Source organism: Azolla caroliniana, unplaced genomic scaffold (assembly GCF_043228905.1).
Source record: "Azolla caroliniana isolate FFs.n. ecotype wild unplaced genomic scaffold, voAzoCaro1.0.p SCAF_21, whole genome shotgun sequence".
Classification (NCBI taxonomy): domain Eukaryota; kingdom Viridiplantae; phylum Streptophyta; class Polypodiopsida; order Salviniales; family Salviniaceae; genus Azolla; species Azolla caroliniana.
This window is the reverse complement of record NW_028230456.1, coordinates 1,481,259-1,508,577: the sequence shown is the minus strand read 5'-3', so window position 1 is coordinate 1,508,577 and position 27,319 is coordinate 1,481,259. Positions and strand designations below refer to the sequence as shown.

Genomic DNA, 27,319 nt, shown 5'->3' with positions numbered 1-27,319 from the left:
ATGCACTACAATCACATAGAAATAGTCCAATAAGTTTCAAATAAACAATCATATGATATCATTATCATAAATGCTGAATGTGTTTGAGAGATAGCATAAGAAATGGGACATGAAATTAAGGTCACACTTCATTCTAAGGAGCTTGACTCACCTTACAACCTTGAGCTATCACCATCTCCATTTCCCAATCTATCTCATCTAAACTCTTAATGCATTCTCTTGACATTCTAGAAGAAGAAGAAGATAATGACATCCTTTACAATTGGGTTGTTGACTAGTCTCTTATAAGAGAACCCCTACTAAATATCGTCCAATGCGGCTTTTACTCGTCGAAGGTAATACTTTGAGTAAAACACTATGTTGTTTTCTCTATAGAAGTAAAAACACTATGTTGTTTTCTCTATAGAAGTAAAACACTATGTTGTTTTCTCTATTTCTATAAGTTATGAATTCTTTATGAATTGATGTAGCATATACTTAGTTATTTGCTATAAGGAATAATTTTACAAATCTCTAATAAAACTATCGTTTATATCTTCTATTGTGTAATCAACTATTTCATCAAGTTCTTCTCTCTAAGCATTTTCTACTGAACTGCACATGTCTAGCAATGTTGTTTGTGATCATAACCTTGGGCAAGAGTCGTAGCTGATTATAACACTAAATAATGGAAGTTTTTTGTCGAGGGGTAATTTTTGCATGTGAAATTGTATACAAATTGATCCAAAGGGAAAAGCTCCAAAAAAACCCCATTGGAGATAAGTTTCTTGATACATGGGGTTTTAGGTTCTCATGAGTTCCCCAAAGGGTCATTGTATGTGGTATTCGAGCAAGTCTATGGACGAGATAATCTGAAACTTGTTAGTGAGCTCTTGCCTCTTTACAACACTTTTGAGCCTTGCTTAACACACACATACACACACACACACACACAAACACCTCTTCACATTCTCACCATTCCCTCCCTCCCTCTAGGAATCGGCAACGGTTAGGTTAGGCTTAACCTGGTTTGGCCTTGTCCAAACCAAACTTATTAAGCCTAAACTAGTTTGGGAGTTTCCAAACCTAAACCAAACCAGTTCCTAAACCATTGGAACCAAGCTGATTAAGCCTTAACCGGCTTGGTAATTGGTTTGGCCCAACTCAGTTCGGTTCGTCTTGAGCCATCCCAAGCCGACTTCAAACCGATTAAGGAAGCTCAAGCCTAAACCGAACCGAACCGCCAAACAGTTTAAGCGGTTTAGCGGTTCGTTTTAGGCTTGAACCGAGCCGTTGCCGATCATTACAGGCTCCCTCCCTATTCCACCACTTGCTTCAATCAACTTAACTAACATATACTGAAACACAGAGGCAGAGTGATAGAGAGAAACGTACAGAGATAGAGAACAGATAGAGAGAGATGGTGGGGCCCCAGCAATGCAAGGTCTGTCAGAGTGCCTCCTCCAAATACAAGTGCCCCTCCTGCTTCCTTCCTTAGTAAGAGAAACATACCACAAAAAACATATAAGTAATAGAAGCCAGCTTTCTATTACGATCTAAACCTTTCTCTCATTCGTTTTTGTTTTGGTTTGTTTTGTTTTGCTGCAGTTGCTCGATTCCTTGTTATAAACAACACAAAGGTAATAATAACATTTTCTTTCTGAACTACCACAAACGTTTAAGTTATTCTAAATACTTTCTTTTTTTATGTGTTGGTGGGATTGGAGAAGCTGGGTTTCTTTTACTTTTTATTTTATTAATGAAGGAATTTGGTTGCTCTTCAGAAACCCCCTGTACGAGATCAGAACCGTCTTCTATGCCAGCTGATGGTAACTGCTTGTTTTTCATTATCACATAATTTGCTTACTCTTTTTTTTCTTCGCATTATTATCTAATGTATATGATGGGTTGTCATGGCAAGGGTAATCAATAGATTAATGTGACAACTATAGTGCCTTAGGGCATAATAGTTTTAAACACCCATCACCATTGATATCGGAGATGGATTTCTTGACAGTTTGGTCCCTCCCCATAAGAGTGTTTCCTGCCACTGGGGTCACAATTCCTGTTATTACTTTGTCATCCACCTTTTATAAGGTGGTTGCATCAAGAGGTTGTGGCAACATCTCCCCAGGCCTTGTTTGATGCATCTTATTATGATCTCCTATTATTGAGGGCATTGAAACATGCACACACATTGGCCATCCGATAGAGATCATGCATCTTGCCTTTATAATGTGTATGAAAGAGTGATTTGTGGTTTCTTAGACGGCTCTCAGATGCATTATAGCTTCCCCCAACCTTGGATTACTAGTGTATTGGAACTTTACCGTTGTACATGGAGTGCCAATACCATATATGTAGCCATGTAGGGTGCTGCATCCCTCTCACAGGATCTGTGCATCAAGGCCACCCAACTATAGCCCGTTACTTCCTCCTGTTTTTATGGAGGAATCTATATCACTATTCAGAATTCATCCATCTGGGGTCAGCTGCCTGATGTGGACAGGAACTGGATTTCTTCTACGACACTCTGCATATAATTGGGACGCCTTGGGCAAGTGCTTTGGTTTCTCTGTTGGTGTTGCTGAACCACTACATTTGGTGTTGATGAAGGTTTCAACTTGTTACTGCTGCTTATGGATATGTTTGGTCAGAGACTGGCCCATATCTATAGTTGGTGATGATCTACCTAGTCTCTTGGGAAAGATAATCCTGAGATGCTGTGTTGTTCCCTTGTGTCCAAGCACTTAGTCAAACCTTTGTCCTGTAGACTCCTCGTTGGGATAATGACACATTTTTTTACGAAGCCCTTATCATGTGATAGCATGTTCCCAACATTTTATATTTATTGTGGATGCTAGAAACAAGATGTGAATCCACTTCTCTCACAGCTCTAATGATCATTCAGAGTACGATATCATCCTATCTTGGACTCATATTTGTGCATTCAGCTCTGATGATCATTCAGAGTACGATATCATCCTATCTTGGATTCATATTTGTGCATTAGCTTCCTTCAGGAAGCAGCAATCTGTAGATCCAAAGGTCACTTCACATGCATTATCTCTTTGGTGACTTCAGATTTCGGGGGCCTTTTGCTTCATTACTTAGTCTCAATAAAGATGAGTGGATGTGGCCTTTATACACATGGCATGATACTTTCATCTCCTTTTTTTCCTATTGTATTTGGTCAGGCCACACATCCATATCCAAAATTGGCCAGCAGCTATCCTCAATACAACTATAATGCTGGTTATGTAGTGCCATTAATTTTGCTTTCACAGTAGATTCTTCTCATATCTCTGCATTTTGGACATCAGTCACCAAGCTGGATGTTTTAGGTCAATTCACACTGTATTCAAGCAATACCGGTGGGTACCAGTGTGAGTAACGATCTCACATGTGCTTGATGTAATGATTCTATGTCAAAGTCACAGGCTCGCTTCCTCTTGCTTTGTTTTGTTCCCATGCTTAGCATGTAGATTTTATTGCTGGATTGCTTGCTTGCACATGGGATATATTTCATCGGGATCTGGTTTGGCAGCAGCATAAGCTGTAGGATGTTCTATGGATTCCTTGCACCAAACCCTGCCCTTCTTGTTGACAAGTTCAGGATATTCTCAAGGCATCCTTGACTTCCACAGCATCGGATGATCTTCTATGCATTATTGCCCTGTGTCGTACCATTTTCATATTTTGGTGTCAATCATGTTGGTGTTTGAAAGGTTTCTTGTCTTTGAAGTGCTCTGGGCGTTTCACACCAGTTGTGACTATTCACATCATTGCACGTGCAAAGAGATATTAAGGTTTTGCAGGGTCTTCATTACTGCATGTGCAGCCTTCAAGGCCTTTCGAGATTGATGATGAACATGAGTGGAGGTTACAACAAAGTCATTTTGAATCTATTGGTAATTATTGACTATACAAAGAGGCTTTACCACCCTGAATAGTTATATTTGAACATTGAACTGGAGGCTTTTCCTACAGCTGAATCAGAGGAGATTCGAACATTGTTGAAAGCACCAAAACTTCAAGAGCTCATTCGGATGATTGATAGTTCATCGGATGCGGAGAAGGTTATGTGAATTTTTTTAACCAATCATGCTCATATGTATGATGCAAAACGAGCAAATGGGTTTATTTCGTTAGTAATACTGGTTCAGTACTTTCTTATTTTATTCTGTTGATTCTGCTAACTCTTTCATCATCACATGGTGCAGGATCTGAACCAAGCCTTGGATGTTGAATTGTTTAGAGAATTTCGAGATAAGGTATCTGGCTTCTGTCTGTGATCCCTGTTTTTTCTCTTGTATAGTGACAATGAACTTTGTGCTAGCAATTCCCTATATTGGAAATCCAATAATAAGACAATTTCTACTTATTCATTTTATTGCTTTTGCTACATCATACAGGTACTTGCAGTCATAAACCCTGAACAAGCTTAGTTTTAAGCTGTCTTTAAAACAGGGATTCTTATGCATTTTTGTTGGATAAAAGATTCAAAAGAGTTCATTAGATCTGCGAGGTCATGTTATTTGCCCATTTCCATACAATTGAACTGTTTAAGATTCCAATACCCGTTGTACAATTTTGAGAACAAAATATAGGTTTAATTGGAGGATTTCTGCCTTATAAAAATCATGTAAATACACCTACATGCATCAAATATTTGTGGCTGTGTTAAAAACACCATATTTTATTTCTATTTTTTCAGTAATTTGGGTTTCACAAAAGCAGTGTTGTCATGTACGTTCATGTTAATGCTGAAAATGTTGATGCACTCCACATTTGAGTATGACAAAGTGAGGACCTTAAGTTTGTGCACTGATACAGTTTCCCAAACATTACATCCTTTAGATTAGTTTGTTACTGCGAAGCCATACTTCATGAAATAGCAAATTTGTTTATGATTTGAAGAGTCTATGGTTAACCTTTAACTTCCATGCTTTGTGGCATTGCCGGGTTGTACCTTGAAGTACTGTAGGAATGTCCCTTGCCCTTGGATAACCATGAGTTCAGAAATGCTTGACACCTGTGTTTGGTTTTGACAGGGGCTGTCTTTGAGTCTTCTGTTGTTAAGTGAAAACTGTTCTAAAGCTGGGTGAACAGATAACCTTACTTTGCATTGTTTAGTGCATCTCCGTGTGAACTAAGTGTTTAGAAAGGTTTTGCCCTGTTCTGTTAATGTTGAATTTATAAACTAAGCATACAGACAATCCTGTGTTCATCCAATGAGTAGAAGTATTGTCTCTCTTCCAATGAGTAATAAGCACTGTAAGCCTATTTGAATGTCTTTTTGGGGGTTGATATCAAGCAGTGAAACATGTCCTGATTGTACACATACCATAGGTTTACTAGCTCAAATGGTGTTAATTTTTGGCACCTTGGAAGCAATCTTTAATGAGCATATATGCCTGGATTTGTTACAATTATCAATTTATCTGACCATTCAACTATAAATTTTGTTTGTTTATTTTGTCTCATGGCTTGCCCTTTTTAGCTGGCAGAACTGACAAGGTCTTTCGGTTTTTAGATGACTTAGCATGCTTATCGTTCAATCATTCTTTTTCATGTTAACCAACCAAAGAATAGTATTCTGAAAACCTAGGGTATGTATCTTGCATATAACCCCTGATATATGAGTGTGTGTCATATATTAATTGGCCATTTCTCATTATTTGTGATAAATAAGTGGATTTATATTAATTGCCAATGTTGATTTGTCGTAAAGTAGGTTATATGAATTGCAACAGCAATATGAAAAACAACAATCCACTGTTGTCGAAGTGTAAGGAAGGCCCATTATGTACACAACCCGAAGAGAGTCACTCATCAAGGCCTCAAATTCTCCTCGAAAAAAAAGCATATTTCGGTCGAGATCCTTGAATTCTAGCATATCTCCCCATGGATCAAATTCATCTAAAAAAGAATTACTCATCAATGCCTCAAATTCTCCTTCCAAAAAGCATATTTAGTTCTAGATCCTTGAATTCTTAGCATATTTCCCCATAGGCCTCCATTTTTTTGTGTAATAAACATCTATGCATGATCATTTAAAGTTGACAATGCTTGTGGCCATATTTTCTAAACTTAACCATAATATAAATCCAGGAGAATGCATATAATTGCCTTTACAATTCAGTCAAGACCTCAAGATATGTGTTAGGATTTCCCTTATTTTTATGTAGATAGAGCAACTAATGTCCTCATCAATGGGTACCTAGAATATCACACTAATGTGGCTCCTCTCCAAAGCCATTGATCGTTCTTCAATGAAACATCAACAATGATTATGAAGAGATTGGACCCTAGTGTATGCTTCAACATTGCACAATGTCCCTTCTTGACTATCTTCCAATTTCCACTTAAGATTCGTTATTCATGGAACTCAATTATTGATGCTTCCAAATGGCCAACATTATACATGATAGCCTTCTTGACTGTCTTCCAATTTCCACTTAAGATTCGTTATTCATGGAACTCAATTATTGATGCTTCCAAATGGCCAACATTATACATGATAGCCTTCTTGACTGTCTTCCAATTTCCACTTAAGATTCGTTATTCATGGAACTCAATTATTGATGCTTCCAAATGGCCAACATTATACATGATAGCCTTCTTGACTGTCTTCCAATTTCCACTTAAGATTCGTTATTCATGGAACTCAATTATTGATGCTTCCAAATGGCCAACATTATACATGATAGCCTTCTTGACTGTCTTCCAATTTCCACTTAAGATTCGTTATTCATGGAACTCAATTATTGATGCTTCCAAATGGCCAACATTATACATGATAGCCTTCTTGACTGTCTTCCAATTTCCACTTAAGATTCGTTATTCATGGAACTCAATTATTGATGCTTCCAAATGGCCAACATTATACATGATAGCCTTCTTGACTGTCTTCCAATTTCCACTTAAGATTCGTTATTCATGGAACTCAATTATTGATGCTTCCAAATGGCCAACATTATACATGATAGCCTAGTTATGAAAAAAAAATTAGTAGGTTTTTGTGTGACTCCACATTCAAGTACATTTGAGTTTGCTTTCCTCATGTCAAGATTCTTGAGTAAAATTCTTGAGCATCGAGAGCCATTATTCCACTCCCCGTATACTACTTGAAAATGTATCACTATTGTTCCATAGGATGACACATGATATATGAGGAAAAAAATAAAGTTTGTCTATCTATCTCTAATTCTAATAGCCTTGCAAAGCACCATCATACGAGTGTGCGAATTCTCTCCAAGTGTCATTTATGGGGCATTAGGCTAGGAAAAGTTATATCCAATGAGACATTCATACACATGGGACGAACGTGAACAATTGAACGCAATGTCTAAAATCGAGGTGAGTGTGCGGGGCATAAGATTTTATATAATCCTGTTTCGTTGCATGACATCGTGTTCTGTCACATGATCACATGATTAATGTCACATGATGAAACTCCCACATACATACATACATAATTACATTTAAGACTCAAGAGAATCCAAATGAAGAATGGAAAAAAAAACCCCTAAGATATAAGGTTAAACCCTAAATACATACATATATGCAGGGAATCTTGTGGGGGGGGGGAGACAAAAATATAAATATGTAGAAAAGTGGAGAGCCAGAGATCCCCTGCTCTGTGTCATTCAGTAAAACCTCCTTCCTTCCTTCCTTCCTTCCTTGTGAGAGAGAATCAGACCATACCAATCTTCTTCTTCTTCTTCTTCTTCTTCTTCCTATAAATCCCCTAGAGAAGGAGGCTATGGAGAATGGCTATGGCATCTTGTCTGCATCAGTAGAGGAGGATGATGGGTTTACAGCCTCCTCCATGTTCAACCAAGGTTTCTCTTACACCTACGACGATATCATCTTCCACCCTAAACACATCGACTTTGCGGTCGACACAGTCGATCTCTCTAGCCGCTTGACTAGAAACATACTCTTGAGAACACCTTGTGTCTCCTCTCCCATGGATACTGTTACTGAAGCTTCTATGGCTTCATCCATGGCATATGTTGGTGGCATTGGCATTCTCCATTACAACACCAGCCCCCATGAGCAAGCTTCCATGGTGAAAAAAGCTAAGGCCTTAAAGGTAGGCTTTGTTAATGACCCTGTTTGCTTAAAGCCATGCGATAAAATATTTGAGATTGATGTGCTAAAAAAGAATCGAGGGTTCTCTTCGGTTCTCATTACCGAGGATGGGAATGTTAATTCTAAACTTTTGGGGATTGTTACGAATCGAGATATCGATTTTGTAACTGATAGATTCACGGAACTTCGAGAAGTTATGGTGACTGATCTTGTCACGGCTCCGGAAGGGGCTAGTTTTGAAGAAATTTCCAGAATACTCATTCAAAGCAAAAAGAGTTTATTGCCCATAGTGTCAGAGGGTGGAGAAGTAGTAAGTCTTCTGTGTAGAAATGATCTTTTGAAGCAAAGAGATTTCCCACCATGTGGAGGCCCACCTTCACTTGGGTCTGATGGAAAGCCTCTTGTTGGGGCGGCCATCGGGACCCGAGAAAATGATAAACAAAGACTTCACATGCTTGTGGAAGCTGGTGTGGATGTGGTTGTTCTTGATAGTTCACAAGGCGATTCTATCTATCAGAAGGAAATGTTGGCCTTTTCAAAGAAAGCTTACCCCCAGTTAGATGTCATAGCTGGAAATGTTGTCACGAGCTACCAAGCTAGAAACCTTATTGAAGCAGGTGCTGATGCTCTACGTGTGGGCATGGGGTCCGGATCTATTTGCACCACGCAAGAAGTTTGTGCTGTCGGAAGAGGCCAGGTTAGTGATTGTGATTAATGCTAAAGTCTAATTCGAAAGAATGTGTCATATATGTTTGTATGTATTTTTACTTAAATTTTAACCCTTTGAAGAAGAGCTTGCATGTGTTTTCCATTAGTTGTATCCATGCCTTTTAGGTTCTATGTATGCATTTTCTAGCCAGGATTGTTCTTTTATTCATGTTAATTTAGTTTTGAATTGAGAAATGGGATGTGAAGAATGTATGTGTATGCCATATCCTACAATTTGAATAATAGATCTTGCATTTCTGCTAGGTTTGTGGAAATGTTATGTGCTCTATAATATCGATTTGAAAGGAAAATCCTTTGTATGCATTTTAATTCATCTTTGAAAAGGAGAAGAGATGATGTGCTATATACTTTTTATGTATTGATTTGAAAGGAGAGCCTTTGTATTTGTTTCGCCAGGCTACTGCTGTGTACAAGACAGCATCTCTTGCAAAGCAATTGGGTGTGCCAATCATTGCAGATGGTGGCATCACTTACTCGGGGCATATTGTTAAGGCCCTCGTCCTAGGAGCATCGACGGTCATGATGGGAAGCTTCCTTGCTGGCACAACTGAAGCTCCCGGTGAGTACTTTTACCAGGTGAGCCTTAATGCACTCGGAAAAGCCTATGTAAAGTTTCATGAGGAGTTTTATAGACACTTTCCCATACTGGAAAGAAAGACTCCCCAATCTTTGAGAAACAATACATGTGAACAGATTACAGGCATCTTTCATCTTTGCATTTATTGTTGTGAATTTCATGAAATTTAATGTGGTGAGATAAGATTTTGCAAGTTTTAATTATCTAGTATGTAATGAGCACAAACCACTATGAGACATTTTATAATGAGGAATCCATGTGAAAGTTGGATATGCGATCCGCAATCCAAAAAACCAATTAAAGCAATAGCAGTGCTATTGCATATTGAAATTGTGTGTGTTCAGCAAATTCTGGGTAAACTCATTGTTGATACCATACATGATTCTCACAATTAAAAGCCCTGAAAACTGTTACAGAATGGGTGTCGTGTTAAGAAGTACAGAGGAATGGGGTCTCTTGAGGCCATGACAAAGGGTAGTGATTCTCGTTACTTGGGAGATAAGTCGAAGCTCAAGATTGCCCAAGGTGTTTCAGGTGCTGTAGCTGACAAAGGATCGATTCTCAAGATATTACCATATACAATGCATGCTGTTAAACAAGGATTCCAAGATCTTGGAGTGAAGTCTATACATGAAGCGCACAGCTCCCTTGCAAATGGCAAGATTAGGCTTGAGGTACATAAATGCATGTGTGTGTTTCTTGAGCGTTTGTTTGTTTTTGTATATATTGATTTCTTGATGAACCGGACGTATAGGTTCGTACTGGTGCTGCTCAGGCGGAAGGGGGAGTTCACCATTTAGTTTCATACGAAAAGAAGGCATTTTAATTTGTTCAAAGAAAAAAACCCGATCAATAAGTTTTAAAGTTTTGGAAACATTCATATTAATTTGGAAATTCCTGCAATGAATTTCAAGAGAGTGGTTCACCATGTATTACAGATGTTTTCTCATTGAGAATGTGTACAATTTTGGCATATTTCATGATTTCCAAAATCCTCCAACTTTTATTTCCACAAATAAAAAACTCGTTTCAATTTCTATTTATTTTACATATTTTCGATTATGTCTCTTCATGCTAATATGGATAATTGTATGGACACCCAAAAGCGAGTTAAATATTTGCCGAGTTTGTGAAAATTACTTTTGAAGTACATAGTTAATACTGTCGGGCTAGCATTGCTGTTGTGTCGCTAATAGGTAGCATGATACAAAAAGGTGAAAAAGGTGAAAAAGGTCCTAGCTTTCAAGTCCCTTCTCAAACTCATAACATCTCCCAAGATTTAGGAACGTAATCTAGATTTTAGATATTTCTTGGTTTGGATTTTTTGTCAAGCTAAGGTCTTTGAGCCTGTTCAATTATATTGACATTATAAGTGGAAAATTAACTACATGAATGTGATTGAAGAAGATAGTGGGTATCTTTTATGTTAAGAAGGTCAGATATGATTGCTGTTAAATCTTGCATGACATTTGTAGAAACTGTATGTTTGATTAGAAAGATCAAAGTTATGTGCATTGAATATTTGTTTCAATAAACTCAAAACATGATGAAACTTAAGAAACAATCATGCCATAACCATACACTAGGAAAATTATCTCCACAAACAAATTTATACAAAAGATGAAGATGCGCTTGAAATAAGGTTTCGTATACACATACATTTTGGCCATTAAGAGTTATTGGTCATGCCATATGACATTAATTCTCCAACTATTTTTATGACACCAAAGAAGTTTTAGGAGGATATTCTTGTGTATAGTTCTTTCTAGATATCTTCTTGGACCATCTTCAAAACGTCCTTGATTTGCTTTAGGCACATCATATTGCGTGGAAACGTTTCCATATGTGATTTTTTTGAAGAGAAAATGTTTTTTGAGCCATTTGCAATATTGAATTGGATGTAGTTAAAGTCAAAGAAATTATGGAATGGCTGGATACCTCATCAGAGGTGGCTTTTACGAGTGGCGTAGGTCCCATTAACTTGAAAGGAGAATGTTTTGGGAACAAGAACATGAAATTACGAAACATATAACATTCAAAATTTTAAATTTAAGGGTTTAGATTTTAGGACAAGACTTAACAAAATAGGTTTTGTATATTTCATCCCTAAAACTCTCACCACTTCTTAAGCTCATTAGGAATAACATTAGCTTCATTGTGTTCCTCATCAATTCCATCAATATCCTCTTGTCTAGATCTTCAAAATTTGGCGCATGTTCATTTCCAACAACCCTAGCTATAAGGGAAATACTTCCTTTCTTGTGCAAGCCAATACAAATTTCACTTGCATTATCAAGTATAGAAAAAAGCTCACCATACACATATTTGCCACAACAAAAGCTAAGACATTGGTTTTCTTAGTGCATAATGGTTTCTCTTCTTGGTTGCAATCTCTCTCATGTGCTGAACAACCTCTCTATAAATGCAAAGCTACAATATTGTGATAGAAATTTAATGGCCAATGTAATTCTCTCTTTTATGCCTCATTGCCTCCCACACTAAAACAATCCATCTCTTGCAATGAATATCGCTTAGCTTACTCCATACTAATACTATACTATTGAATAACATTAGCTGGAGAAAGCATCAACATTTTTGTCTTTCATCTAGACTCAACCTATGATCATTTACTGCACCTTCTCGGAGGAAAAGAATCCTATATAGGTTCTATTTGATCAATTTCTCATCCAAATGGATAGTTGAGAAAGTAAACGCAGAATAAAGAGAGGATCATCGTGTAATATAACTTTTCGTTAGAAACAGGTGAGAAGGACACAAATAGTTTTTACAAGCATTGCACGACTCGTTCCTTGTTAGGATAAAATTGATTGTTCCTACACATGCTCCAATATGAGCATTTCAACTTCACTCTTGCTTAGTAAGATACGTCCTTACACAAAATAATTAGTTTGCAAGTTTCCTATACTACTTTGGCCTATCATCAAACTTTGGTACCAATATTGAACATTTTCTCATTTAGTATGGCTTCATTTATTTTTACAAACACATACCTTTAATTTAGTTTCCATATATTTTAAGGATTGCAATGCATGCGACCTTCATTTCTATTTACCCTATTTCATGAGAAAAGATAGAAACATCAATTCACACTTACAATACACATAGGACTTCTAGGGTCGAACAGATTTCACCAAACAATCATGCAATTTATGAACTTAGACTTTAGAACGAAAAGTCAGGCGGAAAAGGAATATACATGCTTGTTTCATTACCTTGGGTAGACATGTGAGAATGCACATGTTTGTCACTTGTCTCCTTAAATATCATGCTTAGACTTACTACATTCCTAAGCAAAAAGTATGGCACACAAATAAGAGAAAGAAAACCAAAGAAAGAGAAAGAGAGGTTTTTATATCATTTCCCAAATTGGACATATATAGTCACACTTATAGCAAACCAACACAACCATCATGAATAAAGTTTCATATTGCTATTGTTGGTTAAAGTAGAAATGTTTCCACCTCAACAAAAGTTTCCCATTATATACCTTACTCCCCAACATGTATTTGCTAAACAACCTTCTTGTTTCATGGGGAGTGAAGAATGGAAACTCTCCTTAAGAATGTGTGACCTACCTAATTGGAATGTAAATCTTATGAAACTTTATAAGGATCAAGCCAAATGAACCAAAATACAAAGTTTGCCCTATATTTGGGTGAAATTTGCCATAAGAATTGCTCTAATTCCCTACTACTTGGCTTCGTGGATATGTGTACCTTATTCCTAGGAATGCATTTCACTTTATTTAACATTCCTTTTCTTACATGTTTTTCAATGGAACCAATAAATAAGGATGGGATTCTACAAATTTAACCAACATAACTTGAGGAATTTGAACTGTCTTGATGATGACGTGTTGGTGATAGATATAGAGAGAGGAGATGGAGAGTATGATTCCTATGGAGTAAATACGTCAATTTTCTTGCAACATGAAACATAATATTTAACACAATAGAAGATCTTGTAGGTGGCGTGTAACACGTCATATTAGAAGATCTAGTAGATGACATAGACATGTGAAATGGGCAAATGGCCTAAAAATCATATGAAAGTTCAACTTTGTACAATAATATATTATATACATAATAAACCTTTTAGATACTAAAGTCTACATTAAATCCTATATAATGGGGAGTTATTTCACATTTGACTTCTTAAGTGACATGAGGGAGAAAGCACATATGTGTAAGTTATTTGTTGGAATATGATCTTGTGCCCAAAACAAACTCGATTGTATTTCAAATGTATTAAGTTTTTTTTTATAAAAAAAACACTACTTCGCATTAGTTAGCAAACAAATTACATCATAGATCACCAAAAATTCCTCTCATCAACCCTCACTCTGGCCTTCCCACCAAAGTGGACATAGTCCCCACCTCATTTTCAACAAAAGTATCCAAATAACTCCTATAACCTAGTAATTTGTACCATATCTATACATATTTACATCACCTAGTCACTGATGGAAACCGTTGGGGGAAACAACCATCGGGGTGCTTGGTAGTTCCATTGAAGCCCTGATGATGATCTGCCCACCATAGGAGAACTACCCCATTTCAACAAGAACTTTGATCAAGTTCTTTCAGTTGCATTTGATTCCCCCTTAATCGAGTCGTATCGTCCCCGCATCCAAGATACCAACTCAAACCAGATATTTAATAACACCTCACCGCTAGGGATCTTTTGTTGTTGAAAAACAAACTTACAACGCCTGGTACAAATGTGCCAGACCGATAAACAAGCCACCATCGTCCATATCTCTTCAAAAAATTCTGAGTTAGTGCCAGGTTGAACTCCAACCCGTTGAAACACCTTGCCACCCTGCACTATAAATCCATGACCGTGGGTGTTTAACTGTTCAACCCAACCTTCCCCTGTTAACTTTAGCCCTTGTATGGACCCCCATACAACTCTCCCATTCACGCCGCATGCTGCCACTATCCTGAGACTTCTACCCCAAATGTTAATAGCCTCTCTGCAATTCCAAAAAAAATGAGGAATTGATTCAAAAGGGTGTCCACAAATCTTGCAACTAGCCTCACCACCACAACACCTAAGCCACTCCCCCACCGGTACCGCTTTATGACTAAGAAGCCACAATCAAAGCTTTATTTTTTCTAGCATATCGAACGCCCATAGCCTCCTCCAAAACGACTTCAACAAGTCATCAGAAAGGCCTTTATCCTTCCAACTATTGCAAGTTAGAGCAGCACCCATCGACTTGGAGCCAATGATTTGCCTTCCTAGCTTAGTAGTGTACTTGAAAAACCGTTCCAGTTTGTCCGTTCCCGGTTTCTGCCACCACACCTCTAGTGGATCCCAATCCAAATCACATATGGGCTTGTTGTCAACTATCCAAAGCTTACAATAAGATTCCAACTTCCCTGGGTCCGGGTTTACTTGGCACTTCTTACCTTCCAACACTACCACTCACACTACCAACCATTGGCCATTGTCTGCCACAACACTTAGGTTGCCCCACAAATGATACTCATTAGATGGGCACCTGCCTCAGATAATTTGTGCATCGCCCTCACCTACAAACCACCCAAACCAGACCCCCTCTTCTTCATTCAGCCTAGCTAGACCATCAACAACCTTATCTATCAAACGGATCACCTTTTCCAGCCTGTTAGTAAACCTAGGACTACCAACTAGACGCTCAGTTCTTTTCCGTTTGAAATTCTCCCAGTCTCTTTCTGAACTAACATTGTACCCTACCATTTGCCCCCATGGCAAGTATTTTTTCTGGCCAAGCATCATACCATCATCATTTCTAATCCAAATGTATCAAGTTAGATCTTGTTCTCATGTAAAAATATGTAGAATAGTTATTTTTATCTTAGATAAATCGAATTTTAAACTAACTGACTCACCAAACCTATTCATATTTGGGTGTTTTACACATTAATTAATTTATGAATGTGACTTTTTTGTAACGCTAATGTATCATGGCTTAGGAGAAGATGTATCATTCCATTTGTTGCACTTCCTCTTATGACAAAGTTATTTGGATGTGTAATGGGAGCAAGTCGAAGTTTGTGGGTTGAAGAGAATGGAAATTAGAGAACATGTAGATGAGTTGGTTCTAGGAACCATCATAAGATCATCGATAATGTTGAGAATCAAGCTCAACTTGGTCTAGTGTGTGAACTCACCTTGAGAGTGAATAGACACTCCCACGGTCAAGAGTCACCATTATGTCACCACTTTGTATTCTAGCATTTAGTATGAGTCATAAAATCATATTCTATGACACATAACTTATGAGCTTTCACATTCCCCATGCTCCATGAGTCTTGTAGTTAATGAAGAGAGAGGGTGACTATATAAAACACCCTCCTCCCACCTTGTATTGTGTTGAGTCTTTCTCCTTTGTTAATATACTTTACCTTGCGTATTCTCTGTGTCTTACTCCTTGTCTCTCTCACTCACACACACACACACACACACATACACACACACTCTCTCTCTCATACACACACACAGTCCATATCTATTCCGCTGCACAAAATCCATCTGTTGATTATTTATAGATAACAATCAGCAGCAAATCGAACCATTAAATTTTTTTTGAAACTTGAACTGAACCGAACCGAACCACGAAACCATTAAACCGAATCGCTAAACATTTTTCAAACCATTAAATCGTAAAACCGCAGTTTCGTGGTTCGGTTTTAGTTTTCAACATAGGTCAAATTTTTAATTTTTTAAAATTTATAATATTTCATTTTTTAAAAAATTTTAAGATTTTCCTAAAATGCGAGAATAAGGTCTAAAAATGAAAAGTTGTTTAAAAACAATTTCTACCGAACCGTTGCCAATTGTTAATCATCGATCACATTGTTATATATCTTCAAGTCATTATGGAGAAAAGTCATTTGAAAGGCGTATTTTTATTGTTGCTTCCTAGACTTCAATAAATATTTCTATATTGTGTGCGTGCGCATCTTTGGAGTACCAATCAAATATAGACTTCGTTAGTTCTCACATCTATGAGAATGTGCTTTGCAATATGAGTATGAGAAACAGATTTTCAAACTTCATCTTTGGAGTACCAATCAAATATATGCTTCATTAGTTCTCACATCTATGAGAATGTGCTTTGCAATATGTGTATGAGAAACAGATTTTCAAAGTTCATCTTTGGAGTACCAATCAAATATATACTTTGTTAGTTCTCACATCTATGAGAATGTGCTTTGCAATGTGTATGAGAAATAGATTTTCAAACTTCTTTCTAGCTTTATTGGTGTTGAGCAAGAATAAATGGTGGACATGTTCGTACAATAAGAAAATCTTTAAGAGATTATGTGGTGCTTTTAGGATATCTTTAAAAGTTGCACAATTAAAATCTTCGTAAACTTTTGTATCCTTAGTGTTATCTAAAACATTAACACTAATGTCATGTTGTGAAGACACTTAATAAGGATAAATTATGCATGGTTTACATTAGTGAGCCAATTGTGAGAAAGCCTCAAATACCACATGCATAAGGTTCCTAACAATTGGGCATGGAATGAATATGTGACTCTCCTTTTCCAACTGTGAAAGAGTTCTTAATTTGCTCATCCTAATATATGCAATGGAGGGGAAATGAAATGGTAAATTCTCAAGAAATAGCGCGTCTTCGATGCTTTACCATGGGTTATAACAACATCTATGTGTCCATGAGGATAGATGGACAAAAAACTTATTTTTTATGAAGTTTCTTCAACGTTAACATACATGAACAACACATGCTCCTCTTGAGACTAGATCACTTCCTGTTGACATCATGGATATCGGGAGGGATGCGGTGTACATTCTTAAATTTCATGGACAATTCTGAAATCATGTGCTACATGTATATCCAATTAGGATTGGTTCTTATGGCAACGAGGTCTTGAAAACATTTGATTACACAATATTGTACAATATTGCCATAATTTACCATTTGAGATTAGAATGAGTATATAATATATTCCAAGGTGTCCAACTAAAGGTGCATATGGTATTCCAAACGAATTTTTGACCTTTGGGATATCTAGACATAGAAACGCCCATTACAATAGAGTATGCAAACTTTATTAAGGGATTGATAATATATTAATATATAAGGCGTCAATAATCTTGTGTATGGCATATTTTAACAAACCAATAATGATTAACTATATATTGAGTATAAATCAACACAAGATACAAGGGAGCCCATAGCTTTTATAATACATTCTATGTGTACTTGCAAAGAAGTCTAGACTCGAAACAAATTGATGGGGAAAGCGAGTGGGATATCACTTCATTCAATACAATGTATCTCCATCCATTTATATAATGCGAGCTTTAACACGTTCCTCTCCAATACATGTGTTTGCATAGTAGACCACTAAATAATGTGAGAGGTTGATTTTCTTGGGTGTGGTGTTTTTAATGGTATCTTCACTACATTTAGATTTGGTCCAATGTACATATTTTAAAGAAATTTTCTTCAAGATATTCTCCTCAAGATCAAAATGTAAATCACGTAACCATGTTAAGGATTGATAAAATCAAAGTCTTGAATCAGCACTGCCCATCTACCTTTGCATTGCAAAACTATTTTCTTATAAACCCAATGGTCTGTTGTGACCATAAAGTGACGTGCATGTAAATAATATCTCTAAGTTTTATCAAATGACAAAATAAGATTTTTTAGAGAGCGACCACGGAATCTTCGATCGATAAGCAAGGGTGACTATAAAAAACAGCATTCTATAATGTTGTTTGAAGATATAATAAACCTTAAATAATTGAGGTCGTGGCTCCCGATATTGATCTCCTCTTGCGCCTTGAGAATCGAGGAAATAAGAGAAGGGCTATCTATATATGGTACAGGGCATCTTATCTGTCATTCTTAAATAAGAGGGGTTTGATTTCCATAAACGGAATTCTAGGGCGGTCATAAAGAAAAGAAAAACAATGAAAACGGAGGGTTCTCTTAGTACAAAAGGAATTTCATAACTCAAAGCTCGAAGAAGTGACATCTTCAAGACACACATAAGAGAAGAAGAAGACTTGGAAGTTGGAATATCAATACGTAAATACTCAACAAATACTTAAAATGGTGAACAATCAATCATCGACGTCTCGTGCAAAGCACCGTGGGGGGGTATATCATATACATACATAGCATAACTACATTGGACGTGGATTTTTAAAAGAATTTCATTTGGGCGTGGATTTTTTTTACGTCCTCGGAAGGGCACAAAACAAAAGGTCCAAAAGGTTCTTGGAAGGGCAAACACGATTCACGGGGGGTGTCTGGTATGTGGGACTACAGTAATGAGTGTCGGTCGAGAATCGGGGACAACAGACGGTGTCCAGCCGGCCGGCCAAAGATTGCATCATTTCGTGTTCGTTAGTTAATTGTACCTACTACCTAATATGTTATGTATCTACTATGCACTATGTAGTAAGTAGTTTGCTTTTGCGTTTGCGTTTCCGGACAAGGAAGGAAGAATAGATGCTCAAAGAAAAAGCAATTAAAAATGATCAATAAAACAAAAAAACAAAACCAAGAATTAAATTAAAAACAAAAACACACGAACACATAATAAAAATAAAATAAAATAATGATATTATTATTCTTCTTCCATTGCGTATGTATTTTATGTATATTCTCTTGTATGGCCCGGGAACTGCCGACGTGGCAGAAGGCTGGGATCTGATGACGTGACGGGCACGTCAGCTGATTAGTGCCACGCCAACGGGACCTCTCTCTCCCGGGAGCTCTTACGTGGCGGAAGACAGGCACCTGAAGACGTGCCAGACACGTCAGCTGATTAGTGGCACCCCGGCGGAACCTCTCTTTCTCCCTCTTTCACGAACTGCCGTGGCAGAAGACGGGCACCTGATTACGTGGCAGGATGATGCCTGATGACGTGGCGGACACGTGAGCATATTAGTGGCGCCTCTCTCCCAGGAACTCTGACGTGGCGGAAGGCAGGCACCTGATGATGTGGCGGACACGTCAGCTGATTAGTGGCAGGCCAGCTGATTAATTGGCTAGCATGGCCCAATTTTGGACATAGAAGACGTTAATATATCTTTCTTTCTTTCTTTCTCTCTTTCACGAACTGCCGACGTGGCAGGAGACGGGCACCTGATGACGTGGCGGACACGTCGGCTCCCTAAACTCTGATGACGTAGCGGACACGTCTGTTGATTAGTGGCACGCCAGCGGGGCCTCTCTCTCCCGGGAACTCTGACGTGGCGGAAGACAGGCACATGATGAAGTGGCGGAAGCGTCAGCTGATTAGTGGCACGCCAGCGGGACCCCTCTCTCTTTCAGGAACTGCCGACGTGGCAGGAGACGTGGCACCTGATGACGTGGCAGGACGACGCCAGATGACGTGGCGGACACGTCGGCTGATTAGCGCCACGCCAGCGGGACCTCTCTCTCTCTCTCGCTCGCTCTCTCTGTATAGTCGTCTTCTTCTTCTTCGTCTGCAGGCTTCTTCTTCTTTCTTCTTCTTCTTCTTCTTCAGGAAAAGCCATTTGCCTGAATTAGCAATGGCTGCTTCGTCGCCCCTGCGTTAATCCGCAGCATAAGAAGACCACTTCCCTGCATTCAACAAACTGTAGCAGCGCATCCTCTTCTTCAATCTCTTCCCGTCAAATCCATAATTTGCATCGTCCAATCCAATCCATCCACTCATACCTCTGACTGTTGCATCATCTGTTTAAATCCTGAAGTTTTAATCTCCTTCTCCTTCTAAGTTCCTGTCACATGGCTGCCTGTATTCATATGGTGTAATCTCTGCTCTTTCTTTCCATTTACGTGCCTGTTTAAATTTCGGAAAAACTCGTCTCTGGCCATGGATTCTCTAGCCAGCGTATATAACAATGTAGATAGGAATTCACTCATTAACCCTGACCATGGCGATCATTCCGATCCGATCAGGATCCTGACCAATAATGACACGCATAAAGAAGACTATGATCACATAAGAAACACAGAATTAGGGGACGGAACTGTCACAATTGATGATGGTGATGACGACGCTAATGATGGCAATGATGGAGATGGAGATGGAGATGACAATGATAAAAGAAAAGATAATTATAGTACGAATGCCTCCATCCCCGGGAATCGATCTCTGAAACCATCTGTCAGCAGAAAGCTGAGATCTGCACCTGCGAACAGACACCTTATACCTTGCTCTCTACATCCTACTCATGATCACCGCCATAGCTCACCCAATCCAATGGTTATTCACCACAACTTTTTGAAGAAGTCGTCTTCCCCCTCTGCTTCCATAGCCAGATCAATTACAACTAGAAAACACTCTCCTTCTCCTTCTCCTTCTCCTTCTCCTTCCTCGGTAATACTTAGGTCAAAGCGCCGTCATAGCTTGGGTAGTGTTTCTGCAGAAGAATTATGTACTTCCCCCCCTGATACTGTATATACCCGGCCGATTACTTCCATTCCATCTCAGGAGTCCAAGCCGTCATCGTCATCGCCCAATGTTCATCCGAAAGAGTCGAATTCTGGAAGAGTACTACCCTCTCCTCCTTTGTTAACTCGAGGCAAACCTGTCTTGCCCAAACCAGCTTCAATCCGTGGGTTTCGGTTTGGCAAATCTTCCTCTTCAGATCCTAAATCTCTTTCAAGCACTGCGGCAGGTAATTCAAGCACAATGGTGGGAAGATTGAAAAGAGAATCATCCCCATCCCCATCCCCATCATCATCATCATCCCCAATGAATTCTTCCATGAAACCCAAAACTGTGTCATCACGGCATATCCCACCTCGTCCGATTAGCTCAAGATCGACATTGACATCCTCCCCAATGACTCTGTCCATGTCATCGTCCAATTGGGCGAAGAGCGTGATACGCCCTGTCGTAATAACTCGATCCCAACACCTATCCAGATCAGCAGAAAACTCCAATGGCATCGATCGATCTAATATGCTAGGTAGAAAATCGCGCTCTTTGGCAGAAAACGTGAATGGCATCAATCAATATAGGTTAGGTGGAAAATCAATCTCTTCGGCAGAAAACGTGAATGGCATCGATCAACATATATTAAGTAGAAAATCGATCTCTTCTGCATCAGACCTTCGATGCCCCTCAAATGCTCTAAAAATCTCACGGGCCACATGGTCAGATGCTAGCGATTCGGAAAAAAACAGTTATTCAGAGGTTATTGACGACGAGGATGAACAGCTTCCTCCCATAGATGTGACGTCAGGGGATGATGTGGTGGTAATACATATATACATGCATATCTACTTTTGTTCCCTGACCTTGAAGCTGGATTTAACTACATTGTCTGCGTGTTTCATTCAGTAGAGTAGAGTAGAATAGAGTGTGTATTCCTTTTAGTCTATACTCATTGAGTTCCATAACGAATATTATGATTCATTTAGTTTTAGTGCATCTTTTAAATTGGCGGTGCAGAGATTGGATTTGCGCGGCCAGAAAATTCGGAGCTTGGATTTCAACTTAGAACATCTGACTCCAAAGCTAGAGGTATATATCATTATGCGTTCCTAATAGCTCTCTGATTTGTTGTTTCTTGAAAATGCAAGAGGCGATGGCCACGGCCATGTACTACTCTCTTTAAAAATGGGGGGGGAATGGGCAAAGTGACTGAGACAAAAAGAGCAAAATAGGGAGGACCGTCCTATTCATAAAAGTCTTCTCCCCTTCTTCTTTTTTTATGAATCTGCCTATATTCCTGAATGTTTCCTTCCTTATAAATACGGAAAGACACCCAAAACTTGAAACAGTTGGTGCATGCTTGATGAGTACGAATTTGATTGCCCTATAGGTGACATATTTTTATGGAACCACTGGGAACACCATTTCTTCGAATTAGATACTGTGTTTTTCCGGTCTCAGAGAACATGATCAGAGCCTCTTAGTAAACTATGTGGTTCCATGGTGACATAGTTGCCAAGTTTTGGGAGGCCCTGTTAAGAAGTGTCCCTGGCAGGGGATAAATGGCTGGCTGGGTGAATTTACAGTGAAACCCTTAGTTTATCGCTAGTGGGTATTTTTGCCTCTAATATTGCCATTGGAAGAGGAGTGTTTGTTTTGGAGGCAAGAACCAGAACCAGGACAAATGCTATGTCAATATGGCTGGTCAGGGCATTTTCATCGGACAGCGACTTCAATATGTGTTGTGATGCTGCAATGAGAGAAGAATGGGAGGTCTTTAATGCAGCAAGCTCAAAAATATGTGCAATAAATTTGGAAATTATGGAGTTAACTGGTCAAAAAAGTAAAGAAAATTCATGATTGTGATGAGGTTTACCTTGTCGAATTTTGATGTCTAGCTAGGGATGAAGGTTGACAATGTCTTTGTGATTTCAGATCCATCTTCCTTTGGTGTTTGAGCTTAATTCGCAGAGACCATTGATGAATTCAATCTCCATACAATGTTTTGTGTTCTTATTTTCTGATTGATTACTTCTCTAGGCAACAAGCTGGTGCAAAAATCTGAATGTGTGTTCTTCGCAGTTTGTATACCTCAGGGATAACAAGCTTGCGAACCTTGCAGGAATTGAGATTTTAAAGAATGTCAAGGTGAACATTGATATCGTATTGGGTGAATACAATAGGAATGTTAAACAAAAAAAAGTTCATTGATAAATATTTCTAAGAAACATGACTTCTACATACAGGTTTTGGATCTTAGTTCCAATGAGCTGAAAGGTTATGGGTTAGAGCCTTTGGCAAACTGTAAAGCTCTCCAGGTTAGTTTGTGTTTTGTTTTTTCAGGTTATTGATTTTCATCTTGCGTTTCCTTTTCTTTTCTTCAAAAAACAAAACAAGCAAAAGATGCTATATTTTCTTATATATTTTGTTTTTATAACTATATATAAAATATACGTGTTTCTTTTTGGCAGCAACTTTACCTTGCTGGTAACCAGATCACATCGTTAAGTGGCTTGCCACAACTTCCAAATCTAGAGGTATAAAACAAAGTGCAGGTGCAAGTGTGGGAATGTTCTTTCTAATGTCCCTTCTTTTAGTGAATTGGATTGTTTGTTCATCGCTTTTCCCAGTTTCTGTCAGTTTCCCAGAATAAGCTGAAATCATTAGCAATGGCAATGCAACCTAGACTCCAGGTAACCACAATGGCAGGAAATTTTTGAACCATGTAAACATAAACAAAATGCATAGATTTTATTCTTCTTCTATTTTTCTATTTCCTATGAAGGTTCTTACTGCAAGCAAGAACAAGGTCTCAACATTCAAAGGGTTTCCTCATTTGCCTTCGCTTGAGGTTCTTAATACACATTCAAAGTTTTTTTTTGCCATGGAGACAATAATGCATGATCATTTAATGTAATGTGTTCACCCTTATTTGAGGGTCCTCACGAAACCTGCGAAGTGTATTCATATAAAGTTCTATTCTAAACTTAGGCTCTTGATTGATGAATGCTGTTTACAGCATTTGCGTTTGGAAGAGAATCCCATTTCAGAAATGCAGCATCTGGAAGCAGCTGTGATATTGTTGGCCGGCCCAACCTTAAAGAAGTTTAATGATAAAGGTGAGAAGTTGGGGGGCTATAGCTGTTCTCTTTCTTTGATCTATCATCACCGCAAACATTTAATTGACAAAAAATGCCCTATATAAATACATGAAAAAAATTGTCAAATTTATAATCGGTTAACATTTTTATAGCTGATACAGCTTATCATAACATAACGAAATATACAAACGTTTCTATGTGGCTCAATGCCTGGTTATTGATGGCTACTTAAACATCTGCTTTTTTCACAGATCTCCCTTTGGAGGAAGTAGAGCTTGCTCGTTTATATCCAGCACATACAGCATTATGCATTAGGGATGGATGGGTTTTCAGCAATGTCGATGAAGCTTTTGGTGAGCCGATGTTGATAGTTTTTTCTGCGATATGAATACTATACTTGTTGATTTTATCACCTATAATTGGTTCCATGGAATTTAGAATCAACCATGAAATACCTTAAAGCACGATGGTTTGACAAGATCCCTCCTGGATATGACTTTGAGCAAGCATTTATTGAAAAACCATCTGAAGGATATCCTTGTAGTTGCCACTTCACTTTTGTTAAGCACACAAACAATGAGATGGAGGAACTGACTTTGAGATATCAGTGGTTTATCGGGGGTAAAATACCTGAAAACTTTATACCCATTGAAAATGCAACAAAAGAGGTGAGCTTCCATTTGTTCTTGTTTTCTGAACTTTCCACCATAACAGTTTTGCTCAATGCAAGCATCTTGTTCTGGTCTTTGGTTGGAGACACTCGTATATTCTTGATTGTCACATTAATGGTGTACGGCATGTGTCTTGTTTGTGGTAGGTCTATATTCCAAAGCATGATGATGTTGGCCTCTGCCTCAAGGTGGAGTGTACTCCTGTGCTCGGAGAAACAGAATACCCTTCAATATTTGTTGTTTCTTTTCCCGTGTCACCTGGTACTTTCTTCAACTCCTTGATGCTAATCTGACAAATGTTTCTAATGTGTAAATACCACTCATGATGTTCAAGAATGGTACCCAGGTAGTGGCTGCCCCAAAGTTCTGAGCCTCACGTTGGATGGTAAATTGGAAGAAGGTCATGTAATAAGAGGACATCTGGAGATAGCATGGTGTGGTGGAACTCCTGGTAAAGGGATTGTAAGGTATTGATATCTATATGAAATCATTTCTCCTTCCCTTGTAGTGTGAAAACAGACTCACTAGAGCTAACAAAATTCTAATAATTCAGTTGGCTGAGACGACATGATGATCAAAGCCCGTCAGTCGTAGTTGGAGCAGAGGAGTTGGAATATCAACTCTCACTAGATGATGTTGGAGCTAATCTACTCTTGATGTACATACCCGTGACTCAAGAAGGTGTAAACGGAGAGACTTACTTTGCTACGACAGAGGTGGTACATGGAGGTGATTTACTTTCAAGATATTATGCATTTGTATTTTCTTTAGCTCCATGGGCAAGTATCTAGTTAATTATATTGTAGGTAGTGGTAAAATTATGACCATGATGAATATGAATGTTTCGTTATGTAGTCCAAACATATTGTAGCAACAAGCCACATGTAACTAATCCTACAACCTTCCCAAAGTTCAGACTCCTGGTCTTCAAGCATATTTTGATTTCAAAACTCCAGAGTGAATAGTGTTACTCTTTTTTTTGTCAGCCAGTCCTTCTGTTAGCAATCTGTATATTCTTGGAGATGTAGTGGAAGGTAACACTATCAAGGGTGTTGGAACATATTTTGGAGGTAAAGAGGGCCAGAGCAAATTTGAATGGCTACGTGAAGGCAAGAAGTTAGGGTATGTTATTATAAACCGATTCTCCTTTAGATGGAATATGTGATACCTTCATCGTTTTGTGCACAAGAATATGGTGGTTTGGCCACTTCAGTATCTGTATCTCTTCTTTTCCTATGTTGCAAAGTGCTGATGATTTATTGGTTTTTGTATATCTCCTTCTTTTCTTCATTAGGGAGTTCAATTCTGTGGCTGAAGGAACTAAAGAGTACACTTTATCCAAGGAGGATGCTGGTTCGAGGATGATGTTCACATATACTCCTGTAAATCATGAAGGTGCATAATATAAATATATGCTGTGGTTTCGGTGACCACGATGATAAGAGAGTTCACAAAATAGTGCTTTCTTTTCTTGCTCATTAGGGCATCACGGTGATACTGCCTCAGCAATATCTATGCCAGTTACATTGGGTATAATTTACTCTCTTTCCTATGCATTTTCGGTACATTTCTATCTTCTAAATGGATATAACGTTTTCTAGGGCAGCCCCTCCAAAGGTCTCTCAATTGAGAATTGTGGGCGACATATGTGAAGGTACTAAAGTTGTGATCAGCGCTATCATTTCGGGTGGAGTGGAAAGTGCTAGCCGTGTACAATGGTTCAAAACCAAAATTCGAGATGAATTCCTAGATGATACAAACCTAGAAGCGATAAGTACATCGAAAATATCGAAGGTTTGGTCTGCAAAACTAGACACAAATATGCATAGCATCTGGTGTTTTGTTTTCTCCATAAAAAGGTGCTGTGTGATAAGTATATAGAATCAGAGATTACGAAGATGTAAGTGCACCAAGGTCACATGACCACCACTGAAAGGAAAGCAAAGAATCCTGAATAGCTACTCTTTCTAACACATGTAATTTGGCATTTCCTAGCTGATGAAAATTTTCTTTCTTTCATTTGTTTTTCGTTTTCTTTCTTCAGGCTTTCCGTATCCCGCTTGATGCTGTTGGGTTTTACTTGGCTGCAAAATATACACCAATTCGTGCAGATGGTGAAAGTGGGCAACCTGAAATTACTTTTTCGGATGTTCCAGTTAGAAGTATATATAACTCTTATTCGTATGCATCTAAGTCTAGGCATAGCATATATTATTATATTCAGCTTCTTTCATCAATAACTCTGCTTGTAAGAATTCATTTTTAAGTTATTACTGACATTATCAACGCCAGACTTATAGCCTCTTTACTTCCCCTTGACAATTAGTGCTTCCCCCAAGTCTTAGCTTCTTGTCAATAACGGGAGAGTATGTAGAAGGTGAAACGTTGACAGTGTCATATAGTTACATTGGAGGTCATGAAGGCAGAAGCCAATACAACTGGTACCTCCTCAAGGTACCGTGAAGTTCATCATATTCATGTGTATTTTTTTGAGAGCTGGTTCATATCATGAATCATGATGTAAGATGCATTGCTCTAGAATGAACGAGATTCTGGAGAGCTGCAAATGGAATCGGCAGGGTGTTTGCAGTATAATATCACAAAAGAAGCCATAAACAGATTTGTATCTTTTAAGTGTATACCCGTGCGAGAGGATGGTTTGGTGGGGGAAGAAAAAACTGTGGTAGGTAGAGAACGTATTCAACCAGGTTCGTGTGCGAGACTAGTACAAAATTT

General features: G+C 38.4%; 3 protein-coding genes across 3 annotated transcripts in view; all 3 read left to right on the top strand.

Annotated features, from left to right (window-relative positions):
- Positions 1-1,318: 1,318 nt before the first annotated feature.
- Positions 1,319-4,685, top strand: LOC147850234 (HIT-type Zinc finger family protein). The gene is made up of 7 exons (XM_087336846.1): positions 1,319-1,476; positions 1,588-1,619; positions 1,764-1,808; positions 3,798-3,890; positions 3,970-4,058; positions 4,203-4,253; positions 4,395-4,685. Exons 1-7 carry the CDS (start codon positions 1,400-1,402, stop codon positions 4,425-4,427), a joined length of 420 nt encoding a protein of 139 aa, XP_087192972.1. The 5' UTR covers positions 1,319-1,399; the 3' UTR covers positions 4,428-4,685.
- A 3,031-nt stretch (positions 4,686-7,716) lies between these two features.
- LOC147850233 (inosine-5'-monophosphate dehydrogenase-like) lies at positions 7,717-10,521 on the top strand. Its single transcript, XM_087336643.1, has 4 exons — positions 7,717-8,776; positions 9,205-9,384; positions 9,802-10,059; positions 10,140-10,521. The coding sequence occupies exons 1-4, from the start codon at positions 7,748-7,750 to the stop codon at positions 10,209-10,211; spliced, it is 1,539 nt and encodes a 512-aa protein (XP_087192769.1). The 5' UTR covers positions 7,717-7,747; the 3' UTR covers positions 10,212-10,521.
- Positions 10,522-20,241: 9,720 nt separating this feature from the next.
- The window catches only part of LOC147850232 (187-kDa microtubule-associated protein AIR9-like), a 10,238-nt gene continuing 3,160 nt past the window's right edge, over positions 20,242-27,319 (top strand). Inside the window, exons 1-20 of the mRNA XM_087336766.1 lie at positions 20,242-21,633; positions 21,829-21,900; positions 22,894-22,959; positions 23,058-23,129; positions 23,283-23,348; positions 23,442-23,504; positions 23,597-23,662; positions 23,831-23,930; positions 24,164-24,265; positions 24,351-24,580; positions 24,730-24,844; positions 24,930-25,050; positions 25,137-25,312; positions 25,570-25,705; positions 25,878-25,978; positions 26,066-26,113; positions 26,190-26,377; positions 26,628-26,745; positions 26,910-27,037; positions 27,123-27,308. Of these exons, the coding sequence (XP_087192892.1) occupies positions 20,242-21,633; positions 21,829-21,900; positions 22,894-22,959; positions 23,058-23,129; positions 23,283-23,348; positions 23,442-23,504; positions 23,597-23,662; positions 23,831-23,930; positions 24,164-24,265; positions 24,351-24,580; positions 24,730-24,844; positions 24,930-25,050; positions 25,137-25,312; positions 25,570-25,705; positions 25,878-25,978; positions 26,066-26,113; positions 26,190-26,377; positions 26,628-26,745; positions 26,910-27,037; positions 27,123-27,308 (3,546 nt within the window). The remainder of the gene's footprint in view (positions 21,634-21,828; positions 21,901-22,893; positions 22,960-23,057; positions 23,130-23,282; positions 23,349-23,441; positions 23,505-23,596; positions 23,663-23,830; positions 23,931-24,163; positions 24,266-24,350; positions 24,581-24,729; positions 24,845-24,929; positions 25,051-25,136; positions 25,313-25,569; positions 25,706-25,877; positions 25,979-26,065; positions 26,114-26,189; positions 26,378-26,627; positions 26,746-26,909; positions 27,038-27,122; positions 27,309-27,319) is intronic.